The sequence below is a fragment of the Phymastichus coffea genome, unplaced genomic scaffold (assembly GCF_024137745.1).
Source record: "Phymastichus coffea isolate CEN01 unplaced genomic scaffold, Cenicafe_Pcof_1.1 PCOF00069, whole genome shotgun sequence".
Classification (NCBI taxonomy): Eukaryota; Metazoa; Arthropoda; class Insecta; order Hymenoptera; family Eulophidae; genus Phymastichus; species Phymastichus coffea.
Genome location: NW_026706880.1, coordinates 247,324 through 260,182, shown reverse-complemented (window position 1 = coordinate 260,182; position 12,859 = coordinate 247,324). Strand labels below are relative to the sequence as shown.

Here is a 12,859-nt window from a genome sequence, read left to right as displayed (position 1 = left end):
CATATGGATGGTCATTGTCATCATTATTTCTTAATAACAATAAACATTATTCAATAAAAGTGCATTTTACACGAAAATATTTGTTATGCTTATAAAAAATCGTATAACCTCAAATATTGTAAATTAGCAATAGATTGCCTAATGGATTGTTTTTTAATCAAATTGTCAACATAATCAATCATGTATCATTATAGGAAAAGCCATTATATAAATTAATAGAAACATTATATTTAATAAATATAATAATATAAACAGAAAAGAAATCTTCACTGATGTCTTTTCGCTCGATCTTATTAGAAATACTCACTGTCCTTTGATAAAAATGAAGAACAACCTATTGCTCAACCAAGTATAATCAACAAAACAAAAATAAATAAAGTCACTCATTTTCACCCAATTACTCATTCACGTCAACAATTCAATCAAAGGCCAATCGATCACGTAGTCCTGTCAGCTATTCTCGTGTCATCATCATCCCACGCGGAATAAAAAAAACGACGTCGCCTAGTGTCTCACCTAATTAAAGCCTCTCGCGCGCGAAAATAGAATCCCATAAAAACGCGGCCGCGTATATATGTCTACACATGATGGTCGTCGTCAAGGGTTGCTTACGCCGCTCGCGCGATTGTGGTGGGGATAGAGCGCGCGAGTGAGAGACAGCGGTTGCGGCTCGCAGCTCTGCAGAGACGAGAAACAAGTCAGTCGCTCGGCGAATGCGCGCCTGTTCGTGTGAGAAGATAACGTTTTCATTCTCGGTTTTTTTCGATACCTTAACGTGTTTTATAAATCGACATAAAGTTGTTAATGTCGAGTGCGTCGTGTGTTGACGATATGTGACGAGTTGATATAGTGCTATAGTATAGGATTTGAAAAAAAATGGTACAATGAGTAAAGTGAGGCCGGAAGTTGTGTGACTGAAAAAAAGAGACGACGATAGCCAAGATGATGATGGCGCCGCAAGTCGTGGGTGTCCTTTTGAAGAAACCTGGCCAGCAGCCACAGACCAGCCACCCCAGGATTCCACCGATTGACCCCCAGGAGACTAAAATCAGAGGTAAGTGTTACTGTTATTTCCGTTTTCCACTACAATGTTATATAGACTAGTTGCGTACTTTTAACTTGACCACCCGGCGTTTTTATTTCCGCCTTCATCATATACATCACTCAGCTGTTTTCTGTTGGCTTTTTTTATCGAAAGATGAAGTTTGCTTGTTAAGCAAGATTTTTCATGATTGATTCATGCGTTTCAAAGCAATAGTTTTTGAAATACGCATTTCGACTCTTGAAATATTTTTCTACAGTAAAGTTGTGATGTTTACGTTCCATCTGATTCCAATGATTATCAGAAATTTATTGTTTCCAAATAGAAGAAATTTCGGAGCTGACTATGTCACTAAATATTTCTAGAATTTTTATGGTAAATTTAACTTACGTAACATACTTATCATTAGGTTCTCGATTAGGCTCAAATTGAAATTCAGTAAGTGCACATATATTAAAATTGACAAACAAATACATTAAGTGAGTAAAAAATTGTATGCATAAATATAAATTTTTGTTAAAAAATGTAATATTTGAAACTGATAGTATATGTTGTCTTCGTACTGGCCTATACACTCAAAGTGCCGATTACGCGGAAAGCCATTCAACGCGTTCTAAAATTCCACTCACTCGAGTCGTATAAACGATCGAACGAGTTGAAAGAGAGAAAAAAGTAAGTTTCATAATAAAAGAAAACGAAGAGAAGAAAGAGTGACAGGAGCCTCATAAAACGTCTATCGATAAGAAACGCAGTGCGCGCCATGACACCGAATCACAATATCGTTCATAACGAGACGATGTGTATGTATACACATTGCGACAGCGAGCAACGAAGGAAATTGTGTCGCTGCAGAGATAAAAGGCCCATTCAGATGTATGCTATGAAGCAGCAACAGCTGTAGAAGCATTTTAAATGTAAATACTAATTATATAATTTTAGTACAGGTAAAACGGGAAACGCGAAAAGGAAAATGACAAATATGTGTTGAACTTTCCGAGAAAAACTCGATAACGACAACAAACTCGAGTAAGCGAACGTTACGTTACACGGGGAAGACTGGACTTTCTTGCGAGCGCATGGGCACGCGAAAAAGCCCGCAAGTTTCGAATCTTTCACTTTTATGTAAAGGAAGGAAAAAATAACAACGTTGTTGTTAATGCGGTTTTTGGCCTATCCAAAGGTTTTAAGACCTTACGTCTAGCTTTCCAATTACTTTTACTTTCGAAACGATTAGCATTTTAAGCAGGTGATAAGTATCCACGCGCGACACGCGACAAGGAGAATTTCCGAATCGACAGTAAATTAACCGACGATTATGCAACGCCACATTAAATCCAGATTCAAATTTAACGTGTACTTTTACAATATAAGAAGGTTGAAGATTCTCATTGTTGTCCGAATGACGAGAATTCGCACGGATGAGCCACGTACGCGTGAGAACGTCATATTCAATCTTTGTACCATCGACCTTTTTCAACCTTCGCGAGGGCGTTTTCAATGATAGTCTGTTTCGTAAGAAGAGATCCTTTTGTACGATGATATATCTTATGTACGAGTGTTTGTTCATTCAGTAGGTTTCTCGCTTTAACCGTCATGTTCAAAAGCAACGATCATACACTGTACGAAAATAGTCACTCGTGAGAAAAAAAAATTAATTCAAATACTCGTAAAAGAAAACAGTGGATTAATCAGAGCAACAGCAGTGCAGCACTTTAAGGTGACTGGATGGTACATTTTCGACTTGCGCGCAGAGAAGTGAAGCATGGATGCCCACCTCGAACGAGAAGAGAAAGAAGAAAATAATGCCTAAATATAAAGATATTAAAATTACCAAAGTTCACGCGTGAAATGATGAAAAAAAACGGAGAGAGAGGTACAACTTCGCTCCGAAAATATACTCGCAAAACTGCACCGATAAATCAGCATTTCCTCTCCGCGGGATTTTGCGCCTTATGGGTGCGTCATTTCGGAGAAGCACTATTTTTATTCATGTTATTGGTGCATGTTAAATTTGTACTTTTTGACGTCTTTTGTTTCATTCGCGAATAATGTTTGATGATAAAACTACTAATTATAACTAAAATGAGAGTTTATTGTTTTCAGTTTTATGTTAAGTTAAATTTAATAAACGTTCTGAATTGCTGAGTAGGTATTTAAAGCGATTTGCAAAAATACTTTTCTATACCGTGTATTTTACGAAATTGTCGAGAAAAATAATAAATCATTTTCTCATGAAAACAATCATTTTCCTTTGAATTAATATCGAATTACGAAGTATCACGCAAGTGAAAATCTTGCAACTAATACTGGAAAATTTTAATGACGATTCAATGATGTGCAGTCCGATAGTTCTCGCACACGAAGGTACACTCTCTGTATAGATTGAAATTCACTGCAGTAGCCACTCACAGTCTATTTAAGACCACTTTAAAGCATGAAAATGCTCTCCCGTCGAAGAGAAAATCGTTTGCGCGCGTGCATCATCACACAGAGCACAAGTCAACGCGTTTAGAAAAATTAGCATTTCTTTCGAATCTCGTTTCAAAATCCCTGTTGACAGTATATGGAAGGGAGAAAATCGACGCTGCAGCTGCTTCTGTACAGGATTTTCTCTCTCTCTCTCTCTCTCTCTCTCTCTCTCTCTCTCTCTCTCTCTCTCTCTCTCTCTCTCTCTCTCTCTCTCTCTCTCTCTCTCTCTCTCTGCAGGCGACGATTCCGTGAAAAGTGAAAAGGTGCAACAAGGCATTCGTAAATCCGTTTCGGCAGAGGAGTGAATAAACACTGTGTTCAGCTATTTAGAGACTAAGTTTTTTTTATTTATGTTCTTTGCACTGACATTTTATTTATTATAAACGAGTATGTATGTACTTTAAGTGGAATCATAAATTATCAATTCAATTTCATAATGTTATTAATTTTTGCTGAATTTTAAGGTGTTGAAGTGAGAAAAGTTTAGTGGACTTTTTAAAACACAGCTGAGCGAATTGAATTATCTGAGAACAGAATATATGTAAACTCATAAATATGGTAATTTAAGCAACTCGTAGAGGAGGGGCACGCGTGGCAGAAATATTGATAAAACGTTCCTCATCGATATAATCTTTTTTCCTCTTCACTACAAAACAATTTTTAAATTTGTTGCATACTCAAACTGATTTATCTTATTTTAAGAGCAATGATTTTGGTAATTTTTTTTAAATTTAGACATTTTAAACTTAGAATAAAACTCCACGACAATACTATTATACAATCTCATGAAGAATGGAATAACTTTTCTCTCGCGTTTAATGCCATGTTAGTATAATGTCAGTGATGCGTTGAAGAAAGTAAAGTAAATTAGTAACAACTATGGAATAAGTAGTAACTTTGAAAAGAATTTGAAATATTATTAATAGACAACGGCTATTAAAATTTGCTGCATATTTATTGTAAGAAGAAATCTCTCTCAATTAAAACATTTTGACTGCAGTGTTATATTATGTTAATTGAATATTATTAACTAGCTCGACTTTTTAAGTGATTTTACAGTTAAAAGCGTTAAAAAATAATTTGTAATAATTACGAAAGTTATCTAATCGTCTTACAAAATTAATAGTCGATTTATCTCGTCATTACTATGTTTATTGAAATTTTCATTTAAATTGAAATAATTTTATTGCATCAGTATCATAAATCTAATCTCGAATCAAAACTTTTGTAATTTATAATAACATAATGTCTCGTAACATCCAAAATTAAATGAGAAAACTACACTTGAAACCACACCGACAATAAAAGTCGCTTGTACACAAGTCAAAAAAAAAAAGGAAATAGTGGTAAAACGGTACAATCCAAACATGTTTTCAAGCATCACGTACCTGTGTATATGCAAGGTCTGTTCGTTCTCGTTAGCAATGCAAGCCCGCGACAGTACAGCTAGATTTAAGCCCAGCGTCGTTGTCCGTCGTCCCCATAGGTAGGCATTTGCGTACGTACTACCTTGTCATTTTCGCGCGTAGGAGGAAGGAGGGAGAGAAAAAAGCGACGAAGACGAGGGGGTCACGTAACAGCCATTGACAATTCGAGCTCCGTAATCCGGTATCTGGGCTAGCCGCACTCGCTAACGGTATAGATATCCTACGTTTTACTGCGTGGGATGGAGAGGTCCGTCCTATGGTATGCGTGTGAATTTTACTAAGAACTTTTTTGGTTTCACGGCATGCTTTACCACTTAGCTACTTTCGGATATCCGCAGGGTATTCGTTTTGGTTATACTGTTAAGTCTCAAATGAAAATGTATTTTTTTTTGTTAAATTGTATTTCTAACTGTGAAAGTTAATAATTTAATATAAATTATTTTTATGTTAAATGGAGGTACTCAATTGCCAATGGTAACTTTACAAAGAAATTATTTTTATTAAGAACAAAGATTTCTTAATTTGATCCAATTTTCCAGGAAATGCAATGGACACGTATCTCAATTTCAGAACAAAAATTTTTTATTCGAATAATTTAAGAGACGCATTTTAAGAAAGGTTAAAAACAATGCAATAAAATTTAAGAGTTATTTTGTATTCTTGTGTTTTTGTCATGGAGATGTAGTTGGGGAATTCGCATCGAAAGACGATATTTGCTTTGAATATTAAAAAAAGCAATTTCCTCTTTGTGTTAGAAACGCGATAATCATTGTGTCCAGAGCGAATAATGATCCATCCATAAGGATAAACCGTCAGTTTTGCTTTCATCAAAAGTAAGATCACGATGTTAGTTATGTATCACGATCGTTTCGAAATTTGACTTTGACCCGTATTTTCTCTCTCTCTCTCTCTCTCTCCGTGTGCTTTCCGATTCATTGATTTCAAAGTCTCGAGAGAAAATTTAACGACGATAATTCATTTCTATATTTCATTCTGTTTTTTATTATAGCTCCTTCTTTTTATTATAAAATGAGTTATGATCGAAACTTACATCAGATACATTTTGATTATACTATTACGGGACTTTGATACGAGGACGTGTGTTTTGACGACTGATTGAGTCTAAGGTAAATATCGAGGCCGGCCGATCAGTCATTTATGACCAATTTATTGATGAGAGGAAAACTAATGAAATACCGATAAAATACTTTAGTAATCATTCATTACTTCCATGCAGAGATAAATCGTTTTCTTTTGCCAATTCGTATTCTAAAACATCCAATAGCACATTTATCACTCGATTTTCAATGAGAATCACTCGATAGTAGTGATATCACAATGTAAACAAAACTATATCAGATATAGAAAGGCACTTGAGTGAGATGGCGCCAAACACGTATTAGTTATTTATGTACCTTAGCTCGACCATAGCACTTTAAAAATTTTATAATCTCGGCGAAGACGCATTTGTGTTACGTGCAGGTGGCACGCAATTGGTAAATAGCTCGTTTACGACGTAACTACATACAAATTTACTACACCTTCTTTTATTGATTTTGCAGTACATTGACAGTTCGAGCCATTGTACTATCCTTTTCTCTAACATGTGATCCACGGCTGCAATACCGCTGTGTTCGACTGTATTATAGCTGAGCAGCCATTCCCCTCCCCTGCTCTATAGACCTCTAGGTACAACTGAGCAGCTCCTAGCGCGTATACCATCTATTTACCGATTGAGTGCCCTTTGCACGTATTATTTCGAATGCGTCTGCCTGGGCTATAAAGAACTCTATACAGCCGGACATGCAGCGAAGGGAATTTCTATACAGCCGAGGATTCCGAGGAGCGGTTCGCTCGTATATCACCTATTTATCAATTGAGTGCCCTCTGTACGCATTAACTTGAACACGTTCGCCTATGCTATAAACGCAAATAAGGATCGGTTCGTCGTCACATATAATTCATAAATTACAGGGGACGATCGAAAATAACGAGACAGAAGTCACGATTAGTTATCCTTTCCGACATACGAAATGACTTGTGGTTTAATATCGAAAGCAAACTTGTGCTTGTCGTTCATCGACGTTGATAGTTTAATAACAGAGAAACTCAAAGAAAAGTCGAATTTATTGTGATCGACTGACGTGAGACCGTGTGCAAGGAAATGGAGGGTTAAGCTTGTAACTGATTCGGAGTGTATGCCCATGAATAATTTATTCATTTGAAAGTTGAAAGGATCGATCGCTCTTTTAATTCTAGTTTATTTTTGTGAAAGTTACGTGTGTATCAATAAAATATCCCATTGAGAGACGGAATTTCTATTTGCTGAAATTCATATAATTCGTTTTTTCTGAATATGCAAGATTGGACAATACGCAAGACTGCAAAACTACCTACAAGCACAGAGCTACACGTACGTGTACAAGCCTGCGGAAGCTCTTTGGCTCTCACGAATCGAAAATCCAGCTTGGTAACCCTTCTGCAAAATAAGAAGGAGAATATACAACAGGTAGACTGAACTACGACAGCATGAGAGGGAGAGAAAGAAAGAGATAGACTGAGAAACGCATATATATATATATAGAGTGTACCTGAAACTGACTTCTCGAGACTGCCTGTCGCCCTGCGCGCGTCACACTTGCGCTCACATAAATCTCTTTTCTCGGGTTCCTTTTTACTCTTTCGGTGTAGGTATATATATAGTGTCATCCCTTTCGTTGGGTTCTTTGTGCCTTCCGCGTGTGCGCCTTTTCGCTGTGTACAAATATAATTATTACTGTCTTTCTTTCTTTCTTTTTCACACACCGCAATTGACGTTATGTATTTATACTTGTGCATTACCGTCTTCTTTTTGCATACATAAGTAACTTTTGGCACTTTTTTCTTAAGGGGTAGGAAAAAACTGTTTTTTTCTGTGGTCCCTGCTGGATATCATTGGTTTTTAATGAAGTACATTTGTATGCAATATTACGATGACTTTTTCTTCGTGCATTGCTAAGGATTAGAAAACAAAATATATTTTTTTAATGTAAATTAGAAACAAAAATGTTTCGGGTAAATATGTTGCGGTAAATTCGCGAATCCACTTTTTATGGATGCCGGTTATTTTAGAAAAAAATGTGAGTTAACTTATAAAATCTGCATTTGCGATTGACTTCTGGGTACAACTATTTCGAGAGCATTAAATGGTTTTTTAAGTTTTCTGAGTTGAAACAAAAGAACGAAGGATTAGTGACATTTTTTCAGTTTTAGAAGTAACGTTATTCTCTTCTTTGAAGAAATTGTATATTCAAATCTTTTCAATGTTATTTTGGAATCATGAAGTGTTGGAATTTTTGAAACGGCATCTACTAATTCAATTTAGCATGGAACAGAAATAGCTTTAGTCTCAGATAGAACCACATTTAATTGTGCTTAATCATATTTTTCTATTGATCATTTGCGAGTATCTTAGCTAAAATAGTTATACAAAAATTTGCAAGACGTTCTTAAATGTTCCGTCAAAATAGTATAAAAGATTATGGCAATGACTACGTATTGCCAAAAAACATACAGGCGAAAACCCAATCAAGAAGATAAAAGATTAAACATAGCGTGATGCCAATGAAGCTTTGGCATCTCACGTTTAGAGGGCATAAAACGACATTTCGCAAGTAGATGTCGAGGGCAAAGCCGTAAAAGCTATCTCGCCATTTGATTAAATTCCATTGAGATAGGCGCCGGATTCGTTGTCAGATGTGGCGACCACGCATTTTCTAATAGAGGGGAAATAGTTATGTACATATGTACGAATGCCAACGAAGGGAGAAAAGTAGGTTACCAACGAGAAAAATTCCTTTACTAAATGTATTGGCGTCTCAGTCTCGAGAAGCTTCGATTTTGTTGACCGAAAGTTTTTACGAGTTTTTTGTTTGCGATTTCTTCCTTTTGAAGAGTTTGGTGTTTGTTAAGGATAAAACTTTTGATGGATTGCTAATGCACTTTTCTCGTATTCGAAAGTAAAAATTTTTTAATTGCTGTAAATAATAGTAGCCGTAAAATGCATCAAGTTTTACTATGTGAACCTGCAGCATTAGAGATTTTTTAAACACGACTCCAAACTCGACGTCAGCAATCTCAACAGTTTAAACTTCTACAAAATTTCTAAAACTCAAGCACAAGATTCTTAACATCGTTGCACATTTTATATATAGGCTGCTCACAATTAAAAGGTACAGAAAAGTTTTATTCCTTCATGTGTAACTGCAAGTGAAACAAGTTTAGTAATGCGAGCAATGTAAATAATTGCATCTATATAATTCACGGTAGAAATATAGTATATGCGACAATTTGTATTTTAAAAATGGTATTTAATGAAGTTAAACTTTCGATTTCATAAATTTCTGAATTCATCTTACCTTTTAAGATTCATAAACATATACAGAAAGAATTTCGTCGATTATTCAAATGATATTAAATTTTATAAATTTTCAAGCTCTTAATTAAGATACATTGTCTTATAAGCCTTTTATGGCATTGATCCACGAAACAATAGGTACAGCATATGCAAATGACGTCGGAATATCTGAACAATTATGAAAATGTAATGTACGGAGATGGAATTAAATGAATCACCGTGTGTGGGATTACGGTCACTACGAATAAAAGCCAAGAGATGCCAGAAGCGCAAGTGCATGTAATCATCTAAATAATTGTTGTTAACTGACTCATCAAATCATTCAGCAACGTATTCGATCCTTTCTAATATGACTCATAAAAAAAAATAAACAACGTTCACTTTCAATGTTATAGGGATTTATTTATCGATTGAAATGCAATTGTAACACAATTTCCGATTTCAATCAGATTAAACTAATTGCTAAATGTACGACTCATTATAAAATTAGTTTTATATCATTAATCAGCGAGTAATGACAATCTGTTAATGCACATTACTTTCATTTCCTTATAAAAACTCCTATGGAACAGTAGTAATGACTTTCACCCTTTCAAGACACGTTTTTTCAAGTTTTCCCCGTTTCTAAGGCGATACGTCACGCACAGCGAAAAATTTTGGTGTTTTTTTTAACGTTCCCATATAAGGGCTATAAGCCTTTCTATATCTCTCCGTATGACGGTTTTCTTCGTTCCTTTCGTTCTCCCTATTATAATCCGAGAACGCGTTGGCTCTCGTGTCGCCACTTCTCTTACTTCCTTCGTATACGCACGGAGAGAATGAAGGTGCTTCGAAAAGCACGAGGTTGAAGAAGGGTTGCATTTCGTTTTTGTAGAATGTGAGGAAGGATGTTTACTTTTTGGAGAAAAGGGTTGGGTTTGATTGATTGATGTTCCTACTGACGCTGTGTTTATTTTAGGAGATTCGATTTTCAATTTTCGTCAAGGTATTTACATTTTTAGTTTAATAGTTTTTATTTTCATCAAATTTTTTAGTCAATATTCGATTTATCAAAAAAAATTCTTAAAACCAGACAAGTAATCGAAAATTATACTTCAACTTCTTGTTCAATTACTGTTGTTACACTAAATGTTACAACCCTTTTTTCAAACCACTATCGAAAAAAGAAACAAAAGAAAATACTCGAAATGCCACTAGTTTTCATTGTCACTCATTGACGTTGACAATAATCTTGGTGAAACCCGCGGGGCACCATTGCAGACGTTCTTTCCAAAGCACTCGGCTTTTTTTGCAACTTCCTCGGTGCAAAGATGTAATACGTGGGGTCTCTGCATCTCTTGTGTATACTAAGGACCTCATGGGGTGCTCGAGTGGCCACCATGCGAGCAAAAAAAGAGTGACTTTGAAAAGTAGAAAAAAGAACGTTACGTTATTTTTTTTTGTTATCAGAAAAATAAGATTTATTTTTTTGTTTCTCTAATTAGTGAAATCGATATATTATACTGCTTAAATGTTTCTCTTTTGATTTGGTAAAATTGATTTTCAATTTCTAGAAATGTATTAATTGCCGTGTGCAATGGGCTTTTATGTCATGAATTAATCATCGAGAAACGAGATTTAAGCATAAATTAATTTATATCTGTTTGTAAAAGCAAAAAGGAATGGAAACGAAGAGAAAAATATTCTTCAATAGTCTGGAAATTGAAATGTCTCGAGAGAAACGCATGGCACGAATATCACTTCGGCTGCAATCAACCCTCCTCGCGCAAAAATTCACTGACCTCGCAATCCAACAAGAGCAAGCACTTGCAGACTGTTTTTCCCACGCAGCACGTGGACTTTCGCTTTTTTTTTCAATCAATGTGTGACTATTGGTCATTAAAACGCTCCTGGTAATTAATAGTTTTTTTTTTAATGAGTGAAATCGCTGCGGCTCAGTAGGAGGCGACAAGAGAGAGGAAACGCAATTGTTCTCAACGTATGTGATCGAGATCTAGAGATCATTGATATATATATGTCTATACAGCTTTGTCTTGCTGCATGGCCAGTGATTATTACGCCGACAACTAGATACTTTGTTTCTCGCGTAACGGGTCGTCGATCTTTCTCTCTCTCTCTCTCACTCTCTCTCTTGCCTTTTTTTCATTCAAAGAGATGCGTAGGCTATTATTCGTGTGATATCTGCTCTTTTATCCACACATGTGTTTTTGTTTAAAAGTTGCAATATCTCTTTTTTTAATCGAAATAAAGTGAAAATCATCGACGACATTATTTACATTTCTCATGACTTATACGATTGACGAGTGATTACACATTCAATTGTTGTGGGTATTTCAGACGAAATCATACATGGCACTCGCAAACAATTATCGTATCAATTGAACGTTCAGTTGTCGTCATTGCTTTCATGCATTAATACAGGCACCGAGGACTACTTTCCACGAGGAATAAAATTCAACTAGAAACAACGATATTCAATTAACCTACATAATAATCGAGGCACGATAATCGATATCGATTTTAATCAAGCATTCAAATCTAGATCATGCACACATTGCATAAGAACAATTCTCTTCATTTTCACTTAAGCACTTTCATCTATAAATTAACTTTCATCTATTAAACTAATAAATTTGCGGTGTATCTATGTCAATACCGTTCTCACGGGTTTCTTCGAAATACGCGCAATGAAATTGATAGCTAGAGAGAATCCCATTGGCCGATTTCTCTGTTTAAATCTATATGATATGCCGCAGTTAAAGAACCAATCAATATTTGCCGTATAGAGAGAGCAAATCGGTCAATGTGTGCGTGCGTCTTCCAAGGCCGGGATGATATTTGCATACGCCAGTAACTACTATACTCTCCGGCAAAGCGTAAGAGATGGGATTACAATTATCGCTTCGTCATTTAGACACTGATAATGTCGATTCCGCTGGTGTTTTCTTCATACTATCATCGATATAAATTTTTTCAGGATTACGAAGAGTGATATTTCCTGCACGATTTATTATCGAGGTCTGCGTCGCTTGTCTGCATTTTATTTCTATTCTTATTCGTTATACGTTCACTACAACAAAGCTGTTGAATTCGTTGTATTTCTGAAAAATCCTTCATAAAATACGAATAATTTTCTTAAATTAAGAATAGTCCTTTCATAAATTAAGAAAAAGGTTCTCAACTGAAGTTTGAATGTTCGTCAATGTATGCTATTTCATGTAAACGAATGATTGTCTTATAAAGGATGAGTTTTAGTGTAATCTATTCACTTTATATTGGCCGTCAATAAATCATCATTTTTCATACAATACCTGAGATAAATGATTAGTAAAGAGATAGAACTTAAATCATACGGTTATATGAAACAAGTGCTATATAAAATTAAATCATGTAATAAATTACAAAGTAGGCCAGAGAGAAACTCGAACTTCATATTTGTCATGTAACGCTATTTAACCTTACTCATAATTATCCGTTCTTGTGTTACAGGTGAGTTTTCGAGAAAAACATTCTACCGGTCACCTA

General features: G+C 35.4%; 1 protein-coding gene across 1 annotated transcript in view; it reads left to right on the top strand.

Annotated features, from left to right (window-relative positions):
- The first annotated feature begins 629 nt into the window (after window positions 1–629).
- LOC131667686 (uncharacterized) overlaps window positions 630–12,859 on the top strand; it is a 61,017-nt gene continuing 48,787 nt past the window's right edge. Inside the window, exon 1 of the mRNA XM_058941282.1 lies at window positions 630–1,054. Within this exon, the coding sequence (XP_058797265.1) occupies window positions 943–1,054 (112 nt within the window). The 5' untranslated portion in view covers window positions 630–942. The remainder of the gene's footprint in view (window positions 1,055–12,859) is intronic.